Source organism: Planococcus citri, chromosome 2 (assembly GCF_950023065.1).
Source record: "Planococcus citri chromosome 2, ihPlaCitr1.1, whole genome shotgun sequence".
NCBI lineage: Eukaryota > Metazoa > Arthropoda > Insecta > Hemiptera > Pseudococcidae > Planococcus > Planococcus citri.
The window spans coordinates 61,631,600-61,655,535 of NC_088678.1; the positions used below are offsets into that span (position 1 = coordinate 61,631,600).

The 23,936-nt window shown below is 31.9% G+C and overlaps 3 protein-coding genes across 3 annotated transcripts; all 3 read left to right on the forward strand.

The window, feature by feature from the left end:
• Positions 1-4,862: 4,862 nt before the first annotated feature.
• LOC135833962 (uncharacterized) lies at positions 4,863-9,594 on the forward strand. The gene is made up of 15 exons (XM_065347796.1): positions 4,863-5,053; positions 5,126-5,164; positions 5,261-5,278; positions 5,370-5,471; positions 5,584-5,637; positions 5,714-6,013; positions 6,140-6,193; positions 6,275-6,292; positions 6,397-6,510; positions 6,589-6,657; positions 7,086-7,118; positions 7,236-7,379; positions 8,984-9,031; positions 9,110-9,133; positions 9,253-9,594. The coding sequence occupies exons 1-15, from the start codon at positions 4,999-5,001 to the stop codon at positions 9,438-9,440; spliced, it is 1,260 nt and encodes a 419-aa protein (XP_065203868.1). The 5' UTR covers positions 4,863-4,998; the 3' UTR covers positions 9,441-9,594.
• Positions 9,595-14,241: 4,647 nt separating this feature from the next.
• Positions 14,242-15,204, forward strand: LOC135834121 (uncharacterized). Its single transcript, XM_065347958.1, has 6 exons — positions 14,242-14,274; positions 14,358-14,579; positions 14,662-14,709; positions 14,786-14,803; positions 14,925-15,038; positions 15,122-15,204. Exons 1-6 carry the CDS (start codon positions 14,256-14,258, stop codon positions 15,202-15,204), a joined length of 504 nt encoding a protein of 167 aa, XP_065204030.1. The 5' UTR covers positions 14,242-14,255.
• Positions 15,205-18,471: 3,267 nt separating this feature from the next.
• LOC135833964 (neurofilament heavy polypeptide-like) lies at positions 18,472-22,800 on the forward strand. The gene is made up of 12 exons (XM_065347797.1): positions 18,472-18,564; positions 18,640-18,693; positions 18,791-19,843; positions 19,951-19,998; positions 20,102-20,119; positions 20,227-20,427; positions 21,409-21,477; positions 21,566-21,592; positions 21,845-21,988; positions 22,087-22,134; positions 22,236-22,259; positions 22,373-22,800. Exons 1-12 carry the CDS (start codon positions 18,525-18,527, stop codon positions 22,579-22,581), a joined length of 1,935 nt encoding a protein of 644 aa, XP_065203869.1. The 5' UTR covers positions 18,472-18,524; the 3' UTR covers positions 22,582-22,800.
• The last annotated feature ends 1,136 nt before the right edge of the window (positions 22,801-23,936 follow it).

Genomic DNA, 23,936 nt, shown 5'->3' on the forward strand with positions numbered 1-23,936 from the left:
AAGAAGGATATATTTGATGCGGGTAGGTACTGTAATGTAACTTGGCCAGATTTGCCAAAACAAGGAGAAGTTGTAAATAAACATTCCTGCAACTAGAAAAAGAAACAGTCGAATTAAACTCTTTGTTATAATTGTCTTTTTGGCAAACATATTTTCAAAATGGCATCTCAACACTCGTGGGGAGGGGGGCACAAGCGTTTCAAGTTGCAGACAAAATTTTTTTTAAAAATCCGGAAGAAAAACAACATATTGATGTTTTTCTGGAGCCACTGAATGCAGTTTTTTTAAAAACATTTCCCAGCCCTTTTTTTATTGTTTGAAAGCTGAGGCTGTAATTTTCTTTAATTTTTAATCCAAATAAACATGTGGTTTTCTGAAAATAACACAAACAGGTCTATTTGGTCATTAATTTTCAAAAGTTTACTAACCGACTTTTTTTAGCAAACTAAAAAATTTGGAGATAATTTCTCATAAAATTCTAATATTTCGACCATATTTTCATTTTATTTCCATAGAACTTGATGAATCTATGAAAACAACCCCATTGAGTGAGTACTTTATTTATGTACCTACCTATTTTTTACTTAAGTGAACCCAATGGGAGCGGATGGGGTAAAATGCAAATCGTAATATTTCAACGGCAATTTTCAATCACATTATTTTGATACTTCGCAGGCACCAATCCGATCTCTATAATAGGAAAGAAATACCTGTTTACTTACGATGAACTATACAACGAATTGATTAAGTATAAAACTGAAGAACTAAATAAAAAAAGACACATGAAACTAGGATACCTCGATGTCAATTTATTTGGTAATCCAATCTCGTTCACAACAAGATATCAAATCGATATTAGAAGAATCGCATCATGTTATCGTTCAGTTGATTCATTATGATGAATTTTTTCCACAGGTAAGCGTGAGATGTATCAAATCTGCGCTCAACTAGAATGTTCCATGAGTAAGTAAAGTTTTAAGTCTGAGTATCATTTTCCTCGGAAACCTAATAAAACTTGAAAATGTATTTAATCATTATTTAATTTTGCGTGTTTCAATTTCCAGCTACTAACAGCATTCCATTATACAGTAAGTACAACACCAAAAGTAATCTGGTCTGATTTGTTAATCAGTTCGAAAAATAATTAAAATACTAACGAGTAATCAAACGATTCACTTTTCCAATAGATTTAATGGAAGCTGGAACCCAATCAAATAACAGCGAATGGCAACGATTTTGCAGAGTGCTCATGATAGATCCCGAAATTGATTCGGTAGAAAACTCGTAGTAGCAGGAAAACGTGGATTAAAATTGTGTAGCTCTTCTATCAATTGATCTTAATAAATAGTTTTTAATCTAGGTACCTTTAATAACAGCAGCCTTTAAGTTTCAATTATATGCTCGTAGAATTGAGATGATTAATTTATATGAGTAATTTAATCAATATAATATGTTTGCATTGTTCTTAAATTTTGTCACACAAAAGAGTTCACAGTTCACCGAGGAGAAAGTTCACCACCCAAAAAAAATTTCAAAAGTTGTACCCAAATTTGAAAAAAAGTTTGAAATACAATAAATTTGTATACAAACTAGGGCAAATTTTTAATCGAATTTGAGCAGTAAAGTACATATAACGAATTCCAAAGCATTTTCAACTTCGTTTTTACCTGCTAACGTATTTGTTATTATTCGCGTAAAAATTTAATTACAACCAAAAAAAATAATAAAAATGAATGTAAAAACAAACGCAGACAAAAATTTTTAAAACGAAATAAACTCCGAAACAACTGAATTGAAATTCATAAAGTAGAAACAAAAAAATCAAATCAAAAACCAAAAACAAGAAAAATTGCAAAAATAAAACCCGAAAAGAAAACAAAAAATTGAAAATGAAAACGTAAAAAATTACATGAACAAAAACTAACAACAAAAAAAAATCGAAAACTTAAAAACCTTGAAATGAAAAGGAACCAATTTCATCACAAAGAATTCTACATACAAACAAAAATGAATAGGTATAAGAAAACGAAATGGATAAACAAAAACGTGAAATTCTAGAAATTAACTCGATCATGAAAAATTTGAATTGAAACAAACGAAATAAAATCGAATCGAAAACCAAACGATTGTAAGAAAAGGAAATGTAAAAATAAAAACTTACCTTCCCTAACATTTTGAGAACAAAATTGATCGTGAAAATAGTAAATCAAAACTGTAGACTGAGCTTACTTGGTAAGATAAACAACTTGCCTATCTGGAAAACTGAGTGGCAAAATACGCTTTCAAAATCTAAAAGCCAGAATCCAATTTTGACCATGGGAGTCGGTAGTAGGGGAGAGGGAGGATGTTTTGGACACGAGTTGGTTTGATTTTTTTTGACAGGGTTTTCACTATTATGTGGCACGGTTGTACCACAACTGATATTTGACAACATTTACCAGATACCAACTCGTGTGATAAAAATATTTCAACTTTTGTTTTGAAGTGCTGTTTTTGGAAAAAATTTTCATCTCACATTTTGAACTCCTGAAAAATAACCGTGAGGAGTTTCGTCAAGAGCCCAAGTAAAATAAAATCTCTGATTCCTTCTCGTCAATAATCACTAATTACCTTTTCGTGAAAAGCTGATACTTTTTTCCCACATCCAGTTTAAGTAGAAATGGCATAGTGGGGATGTTTTGGACACTGCGATAAATTCGTGTTAATTTGTTATGTTTGGGTGTAAGAATGCCTCAGTTTTATCCGACAAATCCAGGAAAGACTTTTAATGAGTCTGGAATGATAAATGCTAATCAAGAACGATTTGAAGTTGCCTACTGAAAATATGTCAATTCGAGTAGACCAGCACTGGCTGAAAAATATGGCATAAAAAAGTCGACTCTTCAACATTGCCTCATTAATATTAAAAACAAGCCGAGTCAACTGAAATGTGTGAAATTGTGGACAAGATACTGACAACTGATTTCTAATGGATTGAAATTTGGGATTTCCAAAAATAAACATTCAAAAAAACGTCTTTTCTCAGCATGTCCAAAACATCCACCTATTGTGTCCAAAACATCACCCACTTGTCCAACACATCCACCCAAAACGTGTTTTCTTCAAAGTCCAGTGGTTTATTCAATTTGGATTTTAAAAATTATTTGAGTAGATCAAAATATGCGCGTTGAGATCCTCTTTCAAATAAGACCAACCCCACCTTTCTAGGTGCTTCCTATCGCTCGCAATTTCAAATCAAAGAAAAGTGTCAAAAACATCCTCCCTCTCCCCTATTTTGAAAAATGAACAAAATGACCTATTATGACTTTTTGCCCAACTTTCAAATTGAAGGGGCTAAAACTGGTTTCTAATTTTAAAAAATTGTGATGAAAAAAATGAATACTAGATAAGTAGGTATGTCAAAAATTGAACAAACTTTGTTATGATTATTCTTTTTCTTACTCTAAAATTTAAAAAGTTTTTAAAGCTCAACAATTTTTGAGCTTCAAAAACTTTTCAAATTTTAGAGTAAGAAAAAAAATGATCATAACAAAAATTCTTTCATTTTTTGACGTTATAAGTATATTCATTTTCACATTTATTTTTTTCATCGCGATTTTTTGAAATTGAAAATCATTTGAGGCTACACCTTCACATGACCTTTTCTCTTAGTCGTACCTGGTTGTATCCAAATCTGAAGTTTGTACCACCACTCTCCAGGCACCCTGTATAAAAACCTGAAAACGGCGAGGGAAGGGAAAATTAAAATATGTAATATAAAAACATATCATTTTTGGAAAAATTTAATTTCAGACAATCAAAGACAGAATTGGGTAAGATCGCAGCCACGATTCGAACCACGAATCACTGCTCAATAAAAATCTAAAATTCAGATACCAAAAATTGATGGGCTAAGGTCTAAGATATTTAGAAAACGATCGAATATCTCAAAATTGGGGGGACATTTTATAAAAAGCGTTAAACATTATCAAAAATTGACAAAAATTCTCAAAACTGAACAATGATTTATCAAAAATGAAAAAAAAAAATGTGATGAAACGTCACAAAAAAGGTGCAAGATACATACCTTGAAAACGCTCAAATACATTATTAAAAAAAAGTTGTTGCAAATTTGTTAGAATGACACCATAAAAAAATCTGATAAATGACCATACATAGCTTGATGAAATATCTCAAAGTATACGAGTAAAACATTACAAAAGTCGCTAACGTTATTAAATATTAATTGAATATTCTCAAAATCGCATGAAAATTTATCAAAATTTATTGTAGAAAGTGTTATAAACTTTGTGCAATTGACATCTTAAGTATGTTTTTGACTGTTTTATCATAAAATGGATGAAAAAATCAGAAAAAATGAGCAAAATTTGCTTATTTTATTAAAAAGTGGCAAGAATAGTGAGAAATTAGGTACTGAAATTCGAGTAAAATATCCTCAAAGTTTACCAAATACCTGACAAATTCTGGAAAGTTGTGAAAAATTAACAAAATTTCAAATTTTACCTATTCAAGCAGATGGGACCACAATCAAATCTGACTCGAGGTTTCATGCAAAACATCACCCCTCCCTCTCCCTGAACCCAGCTTCATAACCTAATGTGTTCAAAATGCGAAAAAAATCCTTCTTTCAAGAACGATTTTTTTTCAATCCCCCCCCCCTCTCTAATAGTGATTCATTTTTCAGGCGCTTGTATTACTTAATGCCCAAATAGAGATAACTGCGCGCGTGAAAGACTCGTCGTAGCCCCTCGCATATGTATTTCTACTTACGTAACACATAAAAACATGACGAATTTTATTTAAACAACTGCAAACGGCGCAAACATCTGACTCAAAGTTTCGCAGAAAACATTACCATAATCTACGAGTAACTGTCGTCACACGTCAAAATTCGATACATTTTTCGAATCAAGTAGGTATCACTGTAACTTCTTAAACGATTCATTTCAGATATTTTCACGGTCGCCATTCGAGTAAATTTTCGTTCGCGAATCAACGATGGGTGCAAATTTCAAAATCAATCCTCAATTCATCTCAATCTTAGCCTTTATCGGTAAATATGAACAACAACTTCAACTAATCAAAAAAATTTCTCTTTTTGATTACCACTTATTTATAATTTCAGGACTTTGCTTGACAACTCCATTGGTTCAGGCATCCCTACGTAAGTTATCCATTCTCAATTTAAAAAATATTGATACAAATTCCAAGGTAAAACGGATTGTACTTGTATAATTAATACTTATGTTATACTTTACAGCCAACAAGGATGTAATGAGTAAGTACCTACTTGTACCTAGATCTACCCTCCAATAAGTTGAACTATTCAAAAGCAATGGCCTTTAAACAAATACAATTTTCTTTCACAGAGGCTGTTGTCTGCATGAGAAATATTTTAGGAGACAAATTCGCATGGGACAACTTTCGACCCGATAAAGTTACTAGTTTAACAAATGGAGAATATTTTGAAAGTATGTAGAACTAAGACTCTGCACTTGAATCTCGACTTCTGAAAAAAATCCAGTTTCTTTAATTTATAAAAATTGAAATTAATTTTTTTCATATTTCTATGTTTTTCCGTAGTTATGTGTCAATATATATTGGAGGAAGACCTACGTGAACGGATCGAAAATAATGGTAAGTAAACGAAAATATTCATTCACCATAAGAATGCCTACTGACAAATTTGAAACCAATTTGCGTTGAATTCAAGATGACGAAGACTTCAACGGATCATCTATAAAAGCATGTCTGGAAAAGACAGGCGATGGAGGCTTATTTCAAAAATACGTCAAATTAGGACAAACACTTGCACTACCATCTGCGGACGAAATATTAAAACAAGACGATGTCCCACCACAAAAACCAGAAACTCAACAGATATCGCCAGCATTAGAAAATTTAAAATTAATTCCAGCGCCTACCGATGGAAAATCAGAAATAAATGACGACTTAAAAGAATCTGAAGATGAAATTTCGGTATCAGATACTGCAATTTGGCATTTCATACGGGGTAAAATTTTTATTTATTTTTTATTATCTGGAATCACAGAGCACAAAAAATAAATAATTTTGGATCGCACACTTTCCTGATTCGTTAGCATGGCTTTCCTTTTAAAATTTATTTTTCTTGATTTAGGAACATGCAAAACTGGAAGAGATCTAGAACCCGTAGAGTTGACTGAATTGAAAAGTGCGTTATACCTAATGTTCATATAAACGATTGACCAAGCAATTATTCAATTAAACTTTTCCTTTTCTGTTTTTTTTTCAGATGAAGAGGAAGAAAAAGGTATAAATCTTGAAAAAGAAAAAAACTTAAAAAATTCACTTTTCACTTTTAAGCAAATTTTTCGCTCTTTTGTAACATCTCACTCGTACTATTTCTCATATCAGGCGTGATGCAATGCTTGAGAGAATGCACAAGTAACTTCTTAACCAGAATAACCATCTTGATAGATGATGCGAAAAAAGAAGCCATCAATTCACCAGACATTAAATTAAGTGAAAGTATGTGTGTTTAAGGGTGAAAATAATTTTTTTTTAAATGTAATTTAACCTTTTTTCTTTTCTTTTTTGCAATTACAGAAGAAGAAGAAATATTGAATAATCTTCCAGAATCATCGAAGAAATTCAAGAAGGATAAATTTGATTCGGGTACCTACTGTACATATGGATTTCAATAACTTGGTCAGATTTTCCAAAACAAGGAGAAGAGAGAAAAAATTAACATTTCTGCAAATAAAAAAAAAATACAGTTAGATTGAATAAGTTTCCAATTTTCATATTGTCGTACAAATTTTAAAAATGGCGTCCTAACAATAATGGGAGGGGCACAAGAGTTCCAAATTGCAGTCAAAATTTTAAAAAATTTCAGAACGAGATTTGAGAACCTCTCCGAACTAAACCTCATTTTTTCACATTGAAAATAACACAAATATACTCGTAGAAGTACTCGGTCTATTATTTTCGAATGTTTACTAACCCAATTTTTTTTAGCAAACTAAAAAACTTGAAGATGAGTTCTTATTTACTTATTATAATATTTCGACTTTATTAACTTTTTTTTTTTTTTATTTCCATAGAACTTGACAAAGCTACAGAAGCAAAACTACTGAGTGAGTATCCCCATATTGAGTCAACAATATGGGAGAAAATGGGGGTAACATGGAAATTGTAATAGGTAGGTATATTTAAAAAGAAATTTTCAATCTCAATATTTCGATACTTTGCAGGCACCAATTTGATCTCCGAAATGGGAAAAAAATACCTGATTAATTACGATGAACTATACAACAACGTAATAACTAAGTATGCAACAGTGGAACCAAATACAAAAGAATACCCACACCTGGGATACCTCGATGTCAATTTATATGGTAATGTTCTCTCGATCACATCAAGATATCTACCCGCCGAACATTTCGTGTTATTTTACTGTCAACTGACCGCCACAACATCGTCAATTCTCTGTCACAGAATTTCAACCAATCAGAATAGAGGTGGCTCCGCCTACTTTCGAGTTTCAGGTTTGACAAAGATTTGACGCTGTCAATAAACAGTCAAATATGCGTCAAGTTTGTGTCATGATTTCATGACACAAATTTGGCACTAATTTGACGTATTATTGACAATTTTCAAGGACACCGAATTGATTAAATTAATGTAGTGAAACGACCATGGGTCTTTGACTAGGTTTTGACACTTATGTGACACTTTCGTGACATTATCCTAGAATTATCATTTGCTGAGACATTTCTTGATTTGTGGTAATTTTTGAGCTCTGATGTCAATGAAATTTTTTCAAAAATAGCCTAGTGTAAAAATTGTTATAAGTAGATACCTATTACCTACCTTATCAATATTTCGAAAATTTATTTTAATAATTGCAAGTAAGTAGGTACATACATACTTTGTGAAAAAAAGTAATATTTAGAGATTTTTGGGTAATACCTTATTTTTTTAAAAAAAATCAAGTTTGAAATACCTACTTACATTCACTTTTTTATTAAATCGAATGTTTATGCAAGAAATAAAAATCAATTTTTTATAAAGATACACAATTGATAGATTAATTAATCAACTATGTAATTTGAGATCCAATTAAGGGTAATTTTCGCGGAATCCATGAGTAGGTACTTCATTTCCAAGTAGGCCTAAAAATAAATTAACATTTTACGTGAGTTTATTCTAAAGGGTTTATCTTTTGTTGAGCATTTTTTACACTGTTTTTTTAATGTAAGTATTAGGTACCCATCTAACTTAGGTACATTCAAAATCAAAAGTTAATACCAAATTATTTCAATTCGTTATTCATGTAAAAAAATTCAAGAAAATTGGTAGATTAAATTCACTTACGTACCTATCTGCCAAGCAGAGTTTTTAAAGAGCACATAACAAATTATATGTATAGGTATCTTATCATTGCACACATATACTTTGCTTTTAATGCCTACATCACAGTCAAGTCGGCGTAGCCCATACGTTAGGTGAAGGTTATAGGGTAGTTGGAAATGTTAGGGTTACAGGTTCGAATCCCAGGAGAGGTAAGGAATTTTCGAAGTTGAATTCAAATTTCGATGATGCAGATCAATTCCTACCTATAGCAGAAGTGCATTACATGTTAAATTACATTCCCCAGTTAATTACTCGATTTTTAAAAATTAATTTTAATTATTCAACTTTGTCAAAAAATAGTCAAAATTTCGTCAAAACATTGTCAAATATTTGCCAAGAGATCGCCGAAAAACCGGTTTGGTGGCATGGTATTGACACGTTTTCGGCACTTTCAGCTTCTTTCTGATTGGTTGGAAATTGTCAAAATAGTGTCAAACGTACTGTCAAAATTATCACGTCAAAAAAGTGTCATTCGACACTTTTTTGACGTGTTGCTTTGCACGGCGGGTACTTACGTATATCAAAAGAATCAAGTTATATTCACTATAGTTAAGTTGAATCAATATGGTGATTTTTTTTCATATAGGTATGACCAAGATGTATCAAACCTGCGCTCTAATAGGATGTTCCATGAGTAAGTTGATTTTTAGGCCTATAAGTACCGATGATTTTCCTCTCTAATCGTTATCTAATTTTTTGTGTTTCAATTCAGCTACTAACAACATTCCATTATACAGTAAGTACATACATATGTATAGTACCTATATAAAGCAATCTGGTCTAATGTGGTAATCAATTCGAAAAATAATTAAAATGCTAACGAGTAGGTAATCAAACGTTTCACTTTTCTTACAGATTTAATTGATGCTGGAGCCGATGATGATGATTCGAAAGTTTTGATACCATTTGAAAATGACCAAGAAGACGTTAAGAAGTGGATGAGCGAACATAAGAGCGAATGGCAAAGATTTTGCAGAGCGCTCATGATAGAGCCTGACACTAGTTCAGAAGAAAACTCGCAGCAGGAGGAAAATGTGGATTAAAATTTTGTAGCTGTTTTACCACTAGTTTTTAATAAATAGTTTTTAGAATCTATCTTCAATAGTAGTCTTTATAGGTTTCAATTATAAGCTTCTAGAATTAAGATAATTAATTTATAAGAGTAATATTTAATTAATATAATATATTTGCATTGTTCTCCTTGATTGCTGTGTTCTGTACCTACTGAAAATTTAGCTTTCTTGGAAGAGTAAATAAATAATATTAAGAAGAATCATCTACCTACCTATTACATACAAAGGTCAGTCAACAAATAAGTTTCCCTCGTTCTGAAAATTAGGAAGGGAAATACCTAGGAACTTGAAATTTTCAGGGAATCTTGATACAACCTTTGAGCACCACTCTGCAAAATTTCATTTGGATCCGTTCAGTTGTTCGTTTATAATGAGAGGTTGAAGATTTGGTAGGAGTTTTATAGCGGGTCCGAGTTCAAACTTAAATCGATTTCACGATGGGGGTTGTGCCAAATTTGCGAGGCATAGTGATGCTCTCAACCCTGTTTTTGGTTACCATTGTGTTGAGGAACTTGTTTTCATCATTCTTACACAAATTCTGACTATTCTTTTGACATGCAGCAACTTGAACAGCGAAATTTTGTTTGTGACGCAGCACATTCAAATTTAGAGGTACCGGTACTGAAAATGACTTTCAAAGTTCAATAATGTTTTTTAGGCAGTCAAATATGAAGCATCATGCTCACATATGATGTTTTTGATACTGATATTAAAATTATTGTGTATAATTTCATCAATTTTGGCTGTTGAGTTCGTTTTTGAAACACTAGTTGTGCAACCTACCCTATGATCACTTATCACGCTCGTGCGCTCACCGCTGGATTTCGGCACCACTCACATATTGTTCAAATTAGGACAATTTTTTCTTCATGGAGGATCAGTAGGCATCTGTAAAAATTCATTGACGTATTTTTTTTGAAATTGAATTTTTTTTACTCCTCGTTGAGCCACTTGAACCTCGGACACGCTATAAAACTCCTAGCACATCTTCAAACTCTCATTATAAACGAACTACTGAACGGATCCAAATAAAATTTTGCAGAGTAGTGCTCAAAGGTTGTATCAAGATTCCCTGAAAATTTCAAGTTCCTAGGTGTTTTCCTTCCTAATTTTCTGAACGAGGGAAACTTATTTGTTGACTGACCTTTGTATGTTAAATTAAAAGTCCGAAAGCACCTACCTAATTGAACGATATAAAGATGGATCTGAAAATTTTTAGAGTATCTACTTTCTCAGAGAAATGATTGGATTTTCAGACCAATTTTTCCAAATTTTTCATATCTTCTTTCAGGTACATAGGTATAAAGTTCTCAAACACATTGTAGGCAGTTGTGGACTGTGGTGTTTTTTATATTCAAGATCTACTCCTATCACACTCAATAGCCAGATCATTTCATTTCAAGATTTTTTTTTTCTTATAATTTTTTTATACAGATACACGACTTCCAAAAATGCAAAAAACTGATTTTTCACAATTTTCAGTTTTTTTTTCTTTTGCAATGAAAAAGGAAACACGCCCATCTACACCATTAACCTGAATTTGGACCCAATTTGTCAATTTTTTCATGTTTTATAAATTGTTATTATGGCACATTTGAATTTCACCATTTTGGGAACCCGTCAATTCTCTTAGGAGTAATACCACCAAACTATAATTCACGCCTGCCAGTGGGTTTCCATATATCATCAGAAATTTAAAATTGGCCTAGAGGGAACAAAAATAAACTTTTGCTGCTTGACAAAGGGGCAGAAAGCATAATGATGGCTTGGTATAAATACCGTGTAAGTAAGTCCACAATCCTAAATTTTTCAGGAGAACAAAAAAAACGTTTAAAACATTCATATCTTGTTATTTGCAGTTTTAGATTGTATTATTATATTTTAGAGGTCTTAATAGTATGGCCTGATGATATTTTATAGGTTGATCAAATATAATTAGTTGATTGAAGCGCTTTGAAAGGACATACGAGGTTTCATCTAGAGACGACATATGCGATTTTCATCATATACTTACGTACGACTTAGGCTACGTGGTTTTTAACAAGGACTTATCAGGTTTTCAAATTTGCAATTGATGAAATTCTTGTACTTACCTTGTATGTTGGACTTACAAGTTTTTTAATGTTGGATTTTCGCAGATTAGAGCGCTAGGATGCGTTTTAGACTTATGAGGTTTTTAAATTCAGATTCCTTATTTTTTTTTTACTAAAGAAACCACAAAAAAAGCATTTTTGAAAAAAATTGGACTTACGAGGTTTTTATACCAAGCCATCGATAATTCTTCCATTTCCTCCAGTTAAACCTCAAAATTCTGATGAACCTGATGTAAAACTATACCAATAGGTATATTGATTTCAAAAATCTATACACTCGTGTAGCCACTCATCCTAAAGTACTCTTTTGGAATAATCCAACTTACTATGAGATTTTTGCAAACAGACGTCATCTGTGAAGAGGGCAGATTTTTTACATGACCTAAAATAGGACTTTGAAGAGAAATAATGCCAATTGAGCAGAAACTCCATTATATTCCTGCACTTAAGCGATATTTTCCTTCAATTTTGGAATATCGTGATGTACATATGTAATTCAATAATGCAAATTATACGTCAACAAAATTTTGAAGCTTGGTTAAACCATGTAGATTCCATTGATCAGGATTGGGAAATTTTGTTAATTACAAAATGAACCTTGTGAAATTATGCCAGTTCATAACATCACAGGGTCGACTGCTTTGAAGCACAAAATATTCAAACCAGAAAGAATCATTAAAGCTGCATTTTTTAAGAAATGCAAAATGATCTTTGATTATGGTCAGATTCAACCAAAGACCAAAATCTAAGTGAACTCTTCACATCCAATGTCCAAAATTAATGATCTACAATACAATTACATAAAAATCTCAAAAGATGTGATCTCAAGCAAATTTATAAATAAACCATTAAATCAATTGATGTGATTGATAATGCCTTAATTAGCAATGAAGAACCAGAATCAGAAACCTCAAGTCAATTCTGAGCATCCAGCTTGTGTGATACCAGTATAACTATTGGTAATTGAAAAGTGGCTCTACGTTAAAACGCTCTTACAAAAAGCTTCTCAATGGGTCTAACTCATCAAGCTAGAATGTAAAAATGGAAAACTTGGCTCGAATCATTCTATATTTTTACCCTCCTCTTGATATTTTTAGCATCAAACTATTTTGATGAAAAATTACAAGCTCATCTAATAGCCCAGAGAGTTCAGAATCCAGCGATGTACTCCCGAACTAATTTCAATGAAAATTGGCCCGTCTAATATTGTTAAAATCAAAACACACTTTTTAAAAGTGTTGTCAAGAAAATCGAATAAAATTCGTATCACAATTATTTTCACAGAGTTTACTGAATCATGAACATCGAATGGAAAATAAAACTTTTCAAGGGCATCGTGTTCCAAAAAAAGCACAAAACATGTCAATATCGTTTTCAAATCTATTCCCGACTTTGCTGACTAATTTTCCCAAAATTTTTAGGAGGGGTGGGGTAAGAAACTGGGCCGTTGTCCCTAATCCCCTTCAACCAATTTTTCAACGTTGGAATAACATAAAAAAATCAATTTTTTTCAATGCTTTATCTTTAACGTTTTGTGACTATTCTGATAGGAACACAACAAGACTCAGTTTAAAAATTTTAATAACATTTTCAGATATCAATAAAGCAGGTGCCTCTACCTACATTATTAAGTCACTTTCAATAAGAGACTCGAAAGATAATCTAATCTCAAGTGGATAGCATCGGTTTCTTCTAGACGAGTTTTTTCTCTTCATTTTACGAAGATTCGCAATTCGCATATTTGAAGAACCAAAACATATGGTAAATTATTTTATTTAAACAGGTGTCAATAAATAAGTAGAACAAAAACATGACTCGACGTTTCGAAGAAAACGTCAGTCATCTTCTACCACAATTCGACATGACCTATAATTTCTCACAGTGTGTTCTTTCATTTCTTGAACGAGTAACTTCACTTCAAGTGTTCTCATTTCACTAATTTTTTTGTACTTATTTGAAGAATTACTCAACGATGAACTCAAATTTCAAAATTAATCTCAAATTCGTCTTAATCTCTGTTTTCATAGGTATGACAAACAAATTATGTACCTAATGATTAGTAATTGATTGTAATAATAAGACAATATGTATGGTAACACAAATTGCACAGAAGGTACCTACTTAATTTCTTTTCTTTTTCAATCGTCATTCATGATTTCAGCACTTTATTTCAAAATTCGCATGGTCGAGGCTGATTTACGTAAGTTGGACACGTTTTTATTCGAAAATGTAAGCATATACATACCATTTACCTAAGTAATTAAATTAACAACATGATTTTTTCATTTTTTTTTAATCCAGCCAACAAGGATCTTATGAGTAAAGTCAAATCATTCAAACATATAAATATGTATGTACCTAATGAAATCTAGAAGCCACTTACAAGGTCAAAAAATCTTTCACAGACATAGCTTCCTGCATGAGGGCATTTTTCGGAGAGGATTTCATTCCATTAGATTATAAAAACAATGAAGATGCTTTAACTGATGGAGAATATCTCGGAAGTAATGTCAAAAACTTGATAAAAATTCAATTTTTACAATTTATGCTGAGCATTTGAAATTTTTCTAAACTAATCAACAGTTCCTTCTGTCCATGTCCTTATTTATTTATTTATTTATATTAATATCTAAGCATTTTTCAAGCAATTATTTTTGTTTTTCACCCCGCAGTGTCCTGCAAAATAGTCTCTATGGATGACCTACTTGCAGGTGATCATATCTATCACATCGAACCAAAATATTCATCAATCTTATTCATCTACATCGAACTAATATTTCTGTTTCACTTCCAGCTGCGGAAAATGATGATAAAGGACTCGCTATAATCGAATGTCTTGCAAAGACAAACAGTGAAAGTTTATTCAATGTATACAGTAAAATAGGCCATGATCATGCAGCAGCCGAATATGAAGCATCAATACAAGATGACAATTCAGAGGGATCTGAAAGTTTTGCTCAGACAGCGCCACTACGATTCTCGATATATGATATACCAGCCCTCAATTTTCACAAAGGTGTTATATTTTTCCTAAATAGGTACCTACTATCACGGAATGTGAAAAATTCTCAACTTATTATTCAATTTTCTTGTTATAGGAGTATGTAACTTTGAGGTAAAACCCGTAAATTTCATTCAATTGGAATGTAAGTTCACACCTACCTATTTATCTACATTTCAAAAAAAAAAAATCATCAAAACAATTTATTTTTTATTTTTTAGACGAACAGGATAAAACAGGTATCTACGACTTCGATCCCCCGAAAATGAGAAAAATCCGCCCCAAACTCAATTCTTGAAATTCAAAAATACATAATAACAAATTTCCTTCAAATTGTTCTTTTTACTGTTCTAAAACCAGACGCGTTACAATGCTTGAAAAATTGCGCCGGTAATTTCATTTCCAGAGTGAAAAACTTGTTGGTTGATATGAGAGACAAAGCCATAAGCACATCTAGTCTTCGAATGGATAAATGTGCGTTATGTTGAATAGTAAGACTAATTTTGAAAATTTTTCCATTATTCATTAGGTATAAATTGTATTTTTTCAAATTACAGATGTCATCAAACACGTGAAAGGTATTCCACATTCGCCATTTGTATTCTCAAAAGAAAATTTTTACTTCGGTATGAATGATTAGTTTATTAAAAGCTTAGGTAGATACTTTCGAATGATTTAAAAATTTTGGAACAAATATTTCAAACTCAAATTTTTCTGTTCATTTTTTTTTTGTTTTTTTGTAGAACTCGAACATTCTTCACAATTTTTGAGTAAGTATCCATCATCCCATCAACTCTGATCGAGTTATTCTTGGCAAATATTTGGCATTAATCATCTCAAAATATTGAAAAATATCATTCCTGAAACTAAGGAACTATTTTGGAACGCAATTATTGGTGCCCATTTTTTGATCATTTTTGCCAACTTAAAGAATTTGAAATTGGCAATAATGATGGAAAAATTGGTACCACTGCGTTCCAAAATATTTCCTCAGTTCTGGGAATGATATCTTTTAATATTTTGACATAATTAATACGATATATTTTTGCCAAGAAAACATTTTTATAATACGAATTTATCCAAAAATGAGCGATTTGCAAATTTTCAACCGCTCAGTAGAACCCTAAAACTGGTCTTGGATTTTAACAAAAATAGCATAAATCGACGCAGAATCTCAAACACGTACTTTCATTTGAGACTGGTGCATTTTCCTCAAGCAGGTTGCGTGTAGCGACAGGAGTGAAAAAACCACAATTTTTTCGAAAATACCTCCTCTTTGGGGGCTCAAATCTCCCCTCCAGAGGCACCTCCGCAGCTAAAAATTGTTTGAGGTAGTTCTCAACTCCAAAGGAAGAGTTCTGCTGAATTTGGTCAAAATCATTGCTAAAATTAAATTTTCACCACTTGAAGATCGATTTCAGATAGTTGGAGATGAGTAAACTTAATTTCAAAAGGATTCAAATCCATTCGAAAGAGATCGGAGGGGGCGAGCAGATGTGGCCCGGTATACCTACACATTTTTCAGATTTTCATTTCCAGATTCGCTTTTCTCGTAAAAATTAATTCGTTTGGAAAAATCAACTTCTTTATTATCTTAAAATTTGGTTCAAAGTTGAGGATGACATGCTCTTCTAATGATTTAAATTTCAACTCGATCAGACTTACACATAGGTTGTAAAGATTCCCTCACCAGTAATTTCCAATCTGAATATTTTTAAACTTAACAGGTATCGATTTGATCTCTCAAATTGGAAAGCAATATTTGGTTAGATACAATGAATTATACCATATCTTAGATCAGTACTTGATTGGAGAAGTTAGAAATTCGGATCCTGTAATGGGACGCCTTGATGATAAATTATATGGTGAGTACAATGGTGAGTAATCGAATACAAAATAAACGAACTCTCATGTCGAATGAAATTCTTTTCACACAGAGAGGCATTCAATTTATAAAGACTGTACTGAACTAGGATGTGGCATGAGTAAGTAAAGTTTTTATAACATTTTTTCTCACGAAATCAGCTAATAATTTGCTTTTTGAAAATTGCTATGATTTAGCTCTCAAAAGTGCTCCATTATACAGTGAGTGAAAATATGTCAATCAGTAATAATTTGGTGACCCATTTCCACTGTTACCAATCGATAATTTTCAATTCGTTATTATTTTATTTATTTATTTTTCAGATTTAATCGAATCTGGGACCAATAATGATGAATCGATAGTTTTAAGCGCTTTTCAATACGACGAGCAAAGTATAAGGGAATATATAGAATCATATACAGAGGGTTGGCGAAAATTTTGCAAGGCGCTCAAAGGTCCAGAGAATTTGCCGACCGAGAACTCCAATTCATAGCTGATACCTATGGAATTGAAATGGAAAAATTCAAGTTATTTTGTAACTAATTTTAAGCCTTGATTTACACGATAATTTATAAGCAATTAAATAAACGTGAGTACCTATCTTATACCTATTGAAATAAATTAATTAGTAATAAAGGGCCATAGATTTGAATGACACAAATACATGCAGTGTTGCCATCTGAAATTTTTTCGAGATGAAGGGGAAAAGAATGCTAAATTATATCAGAAAGCGTGAGAAAATATGTCGAATTTTTTTATGCTCAATTTTTGAAGATTTTTTACGAAAATGTACTGGTTTTGAGAATTTTTAAATCGTCTGAAAAAATTGAATTTTTTCCAACTGAATGATTCCAAAAATTTACGCAAGATTTTTTACATTGCTTTCTACAGGATTCTCATTCCAGTTTATCCAAAAATTAAACGCTCGCAATTTGACATTTTTGGCTTCTTCACAGTGATTTCAAATTTCTGGGAATATTGGAAAACTCGTTGTAGGCTCCAAGGAGACTAATTTCAAATTTCCTTCGAGTCAGATGATCGTGAAGACACGACAAACGATATCTCACTGAAAAAATAGCTCCCCATGTACCTTTTTAGAGAATTTGATTTTTTTCGATTTTTTTGGAATTTCACAGAAATTGAGACTAATTTTCCACAATTTGTGTTAAGCAATTAATTCCACAGATTCAAAAACCTCAATAAGTACACAAATAAAAACCAAAGTTGAAGACAATGCTCATCTCATTCTTTGATTCGAAACTTGATCAACTCTCTGCAAATCGTAACCTTTCTGAAAAAATAAAATACAAAAGAAATCATTCTCATTAAGTACCTACTTTGTTTCGAAAAAATATAACATTTTTATCGAAAAAAAAAAGAGAAGAAATCCATCAAGATCACCATTTGTCGCAATTATTCAAGCAGATGACTAACACAATACTTATTCGCAAAACTACACCTGCTGAATACCACACGCGACATAAACACGTCAAAAATTCTATTTGAACAGGTGTAAGATGGGATACCTGAACCGAATATTCGAAGAATTGGTACCTACGTCTCTGCATTTCGATCGCAATAAGTTTCACTGCTTTTTGAACGAATAACTATACATTATTTCAATTCTCATTTACTGAAAAAAAAATCCATCATAAATTTAATGATGAATACAAAGCTTAAAATTAAGCCTCGAGTCATCTTATCATCAATTTTAATAGGTAAACATGACCCAAAAATTGCATTCAACGATATCTACCTATCTATAATTAGAATAATTGAAATAGCCAAGGTGTATCTTTAAAAATTTTCATCAAATTTCAGGGTTTCATCTGATAATTCAACTAGTCCAAGCTGATTTACGTAAGTTGAGAACAATTTTCAATTTTGCAAGTTTATAAAATTGGCTACGAACTAATTCTACTTAATTCAAATTTTTTTACAGCCAACCAGGATCTTCTCCGTAAGTATAATATCGAATTACTTAATCATGCAAAAAATTAATCTAGGTATTTGAAACAATACGATTTTCTTCCATAGACACCATACCATGCACGAGGAATTTTTTTGGAGAGGAATTTATACCGGAAGTTTTTCAAATGAAAATGGGTACACTGACAGAAGGAGAATATCTCGAAGGTAGTTTTAAAAAATTGTTCTACAACCTTGGAGATTTTTCAATAAGTATTTACACAATGGATTATAATTTTGCAGCTCTCTGTGACTATCTCCACCCAGATGGTATCGATGAAATAATTGAGAAAAAAGGTAAACTTAAAAATCCACCTACCTTAGTATGTATTCGAATACTTTTCCAAGTACCATGCCTACCAAACTATAAGCTAAAATTTCATTTCATTTCCAGCAAAAGGGAACTATGATGGAGCTGCCATTAAACAATGCTTAGCTGAGAAAAACAACGAACACTTATTTGAAAAATATCAGGAATTGAGCATTCCACAAGGGCCAATGGTAGAACTTGCGGCTGAGCTGCTAAAACAATATGATCCTTCATCAGAGCCTGAAACTCTTGAAAAACTGACCAAAAATCCAGAATCTGAAACGTCTAAGAATCCATCTGAAAATCTAGTAGGGGCTGAAATGCTGAAACAAGATCATTCTCCATTAGAGTCTGAAACTCTTGAAGAACTTACCGAAAATCCGAAATCTAAAACCTCTAAAAAGCAGTCTGAAAATCTAGTTGGGGCTGAAATGCTAAAACAAGATTATTCTCCATCAGAGTCTGAAACTCTCGAAGAATTGGCCGAAAATCCAGAATCTGAAACATCTAAAAAACAGTCTGAAAATTCAGAATTTGAATCGACTGAAAAAAAATCTAAACACCATCCAGAAATTGAAAAACAACCTGAAAATAAAGAATATGAAACATTAGAAAGACAACCTGAAAAATCAGAATCCGAAACCTTTGATAGACAACCTGAAAAAGCAGAATCTGAAACCATTGAAAGGCAATCTAAAAATCCACAATCTGAAACCACTGAAACAAAACCTGAAAATCCAGAATTTGAAACCATTGAAAGAGAACTTCAAAAGCACAAGCCTGAAATTTTAGAAAGCCAAACTGAAAAACTAGAACCTGAAACAATTGAAAGGAAACTCAAAAATCATCCGGAATCTGAAACAACTGAAAGACAACCTGAAAATTCAGAATCTGAAACAACTGAAAGAAAACCTAAATATCCAGAATTTGAAGCCACTGAAAGACAACCTGAAAATCCAAAATTTGTAACCTCTAACATCGAGTCTGAAAATCCAGATTCATTGAACTCCGTTCAGAAACATGATTCTGCCGTCCGTGTAACACAACAAGAAGATAATTTCACGAAATCCCAGCCTCCTAAAGTCTCATCGCAAGTCCCTTCGAATTCGAAAAAACCCATCATTCAATTTTTAAAGGGTATGTTATTGCTCTTCTTAAGTATGTATGTATTATACCCACTGTTTTTCTGACATAAAAAAATTTTTTCAACAGCCATAAATTTTAACTTAATTTTTATGGTTTAGGAACATGTCATTCTAAAGAGGAAATCAAGGAGTTTGAAGACTTGATATGTAAATACCCTCTACTTATATTACTTATGATTCTATACATTGCATAAAATTATAAGAAAATGAAAAGTAAATCCCCTAATAATTGTGTATTTTTATTTTTCAGTGGAAGAAGACTTTAAAAGTAATACTGGTTGAATGAAAAAAACCATCGTATTACATATATTCCAGAAATTAAAAATTTTCAAGTTCATATATTTTACTCAAATTTAATTTTTAATTTTTTTTCAGGGGTATTCAGCTGCTTGTTAACATGTACCACTAATTTCTTAAACAGACTACAAAGAGTACTATATAATGCGAGAGAGGAAGCGATCGATTTATTACGGAAGAAAATACAGGAGGTCAATAGAACAACAACGGATTCGAAAACAGACGATGGGGCGAGAAAACAATACCAAAAGATGCAGGAGCTCAGACAAAAGTATGAAGGTGGGTTCAGCATCTATCGTAAATATAAATTACTATGCATATTTTTTAAAGGGAAAAAATACCTAGTTCAATTTCTAAATTATTCTCAGGGTTGGAATGGTGCAGGAGAGTTCCCCTACTTTTCCCCGGTTTTTTTTTCATGCCAAATTATACGTATGGGACCCTCAAAGTCCTCCTCCACCCCGCAGAATCTTTCTGCAACTGTCTTTTTCTCAGGTTCGGATACTTGAATGCGAGTTGTATGTAGAATTGTTTTTTTTTAAAATTTTTTATTCACTTTTGCGAATTAGGTAAGTCAATTTGACAAGAAAAAAACTGGAGTTTTTGAGGGAGGGGGAGTAAGGTGTTGTCTGAAAATTTTCCGACAGGTACGAGAAAAAAAATACCAATTTTGTCGAATAAAATTATGAATTTTTAAGCCAATTGATACATAATGTTCATACTTATTAAGTTAGGTACATTAAAAAATTATTATTTTCATTTTTAAATTTATGGAAGTTTCAAACTGGGATACTTTTTCAAAAATTCGGGTTTCGAGAGGTAAAAACAAAGTTTTTCAAACATTGTTTATTTCTTTTGACCAAAAATTTTAGAATCACGCTTTTTTCGCAATTTTTTTTCGAAAAGCGAGATTTTTCACTATGCAATTTGATGGCAATTTTATATAAAAAAAATTAAGACTTTCCAACTGCGAAAAATCTAGAATTTTCAGCATTAGGGAAAACTTTTGGGAAATTTTTGGAAAAAAGTAAAACTTTTTAGAAATTTTAACAATTTTTAGCAAAAAGCAACACTTTTTATTATTTTTTTGGGAAAAGCACGAATTTTTGGCAATTATTGGCCAAAATTCATCACAACCTGCAATCTCGGGGTTGAAGTTAATCAATAATATTTAATAAAAATGATCAAAAATCACATTATTTTGATCAAGATACGAGTATCTATTTATTTTTCATTTCTAAATTTCTTTTTGAATTACAGAACATATCAAAAAGCTGCTAAATACTCCTGATCCAGCATGGACATTCATAGAAGGCCCATTTCATGCGGGTACGTCAATTATCGTGGTACAGCTTGAAGTTTTTAAGTATCGACGCGTGTACCTCTACCTACACGAGTATATTTTTTTTCTTTACAGAAATTTTGAACAAAGACAGACCAAGAAGTACGTGTAACATTTAAATAACTCTGTGGCTTTAAAAATAGGTAGAAAAAGCGGACTGTTTCGGCAAAATGTTGATTTTTTTGTCGTTTCGAGCCTCATCGAGGCTCATTTTCGAACCCTCGAAGTATAAATTTTATGAATATTAATATGTAGCTCAAAAATGGTTCATTTTGACTTAAAAAAAAAATGAGATCTTGAAAATTACAGCTCCAAAGATTGATTCGAAATATTCATTTTTTTGATACTCTACAGATGTCGATTTGATCACGAAAGCTGCGAAAGATTACCTCAGCTGGTACGGTGAACTCCACTACTATTTGAATCATTACGTAACTGAAGAGATGAAAAAATTGCACAAACCTTTCGTATTAGGAAGCCTCGATAACAATTTAGAAGGTAAGTAGGTACTTTTCGTACTTATGCAATAGGTAAAATTCAAATTTTAAAATGTGAACCTGAGTATCTAGTACCTACATATTAAATTATTTTCATAGATATATTCCATTTGTACGAAAGCTGCGGTAAACGAGGATGTGGCATGGGTAAGTGCAGCCCTGTTTTTATTTCACTCTCTGAACCTTCAAACAAAACAAATGCTATAACCTCTTGACTCATTTTAATTTTTGTTTCATTGGCAATTTAGCTTCGAACAGTATTCCATTATACGGTGAGTGAAAAATTCATCAAGTCCATAAAGTCTCAAGTACCTAGCTTAATTCGAAAATCACCATTGACCAAATTGAAAAAATTAATAAATTTCAACATACTATTTCCTTTTAGAAAAAATTCATTCCGCGGCTTGCGATCGTGAAACGAAAATGAAGCAGCGTTTGGAAAATGTCAAAGAAATATTAGAAGAGTGGGTACGAATACATGCACATGACTGGAAAAAATTCTGCAGAATACTTATGGGACTACAGATCACTATTCCACAAACTGAAAACTCCAAATCGCAGGATGTTGCCGATGACAATGGGTGCCATATTTAACCTGAGCTATAGTTAATCTGTAATTTTTAATTCTGAGCATGGAATGAGTAAGTATCGAATTCAGTTGATACAAATTTTAAAAAATTTTAAAAACAAATAAATGTATAAATTTTCTCAAATAATTATACCCACGTAAAAAGTTGAACAATAATATTTTGTAATAATATTTTCTGAGTAGAATAATATTCAATAGTTTTTCTTTCCTTGTAATATTTTTTATAATCTAATTCAACAGAAATATACAATTTAAACTGGCGTACTGGAATGAAATATTTTTACGAAGTTTCGAAATGAAAAAACAAACGATGTTAAAAAATCATCAAGTATTAAAAACCCAAATTCATCTGTTTGAAATTAATACATTTTCAATAATTCAAACCATCGATTTTTTGGATTGTTTAGCCAAATTTTTATAAAAAATGATGGCTATTGCAGTAGGCTCGACAGATATATAGCTATTATAAGTTTCAGTCCAACATTTTATGACTTGGAACCTGTTCTAATTGATCAAAATAAAGTCAAACTTGGTGAATAGGGTTCTCTCAAAAATCATATTAGACCCCTAGAATAGGGAGAATCAAAGTTGAAAATTACAGCAATTTCTGAAAAACATGCCCGCCAAGGACCGTCAAGGTTATTCATTTTTCAAATAAATTTGAACTTGCGCGCGAAAGAACGCCAGAAAATCATCACAGAAGTGTAATCGTCGAACATTAGAATAAATACATATTTATTGCATTAAAAAGCATAGAAACAGGTGCAATCGAATACTGGTTCGAAACCTTAAGAATTACGTAAACTGATTTCAATTTCAATTCAATTCAACAATTTATCGAAGTATTAAGTTACTGATTTTCACACGAATTTCTTCTAGTTTCGTATTTCATTCCAGACCGAAAATTTTCGCTGTAAATCAAAAATGGATAAGAATTTCATAGATAAACGTCAAGTTCTCCTGTGTATATTATCAATTTCTATCGGTATGATCAATAAGTGTCTAATTACAAGATTCAATCAATCTCGAGTATTTTTTCTAATTTTTCACCAAATTTCAGCACATTACAATGCCATTCGAATGGTCGAAGCTCAATCACGTAAGTTTACAAATCAATTGAAAATTCACTTCTGAAACTGACATATATCCAAAATTCATCGGTAATTACTAAAAATTGTCAATGTTTTTGGTGACGCTGAACACGAATATGACGTCAGATTTTTGATTGGACCCCATCCACGGCCCCCAACAATTTTTTTGGACTTTTACCTATTGGGGTTAGGTTGTGGGGGCCATGGGTGAAGTCGATTCGAAAAACTAAGGCAATATTCGTGTTCAGCGATATCGAAAATATACTATT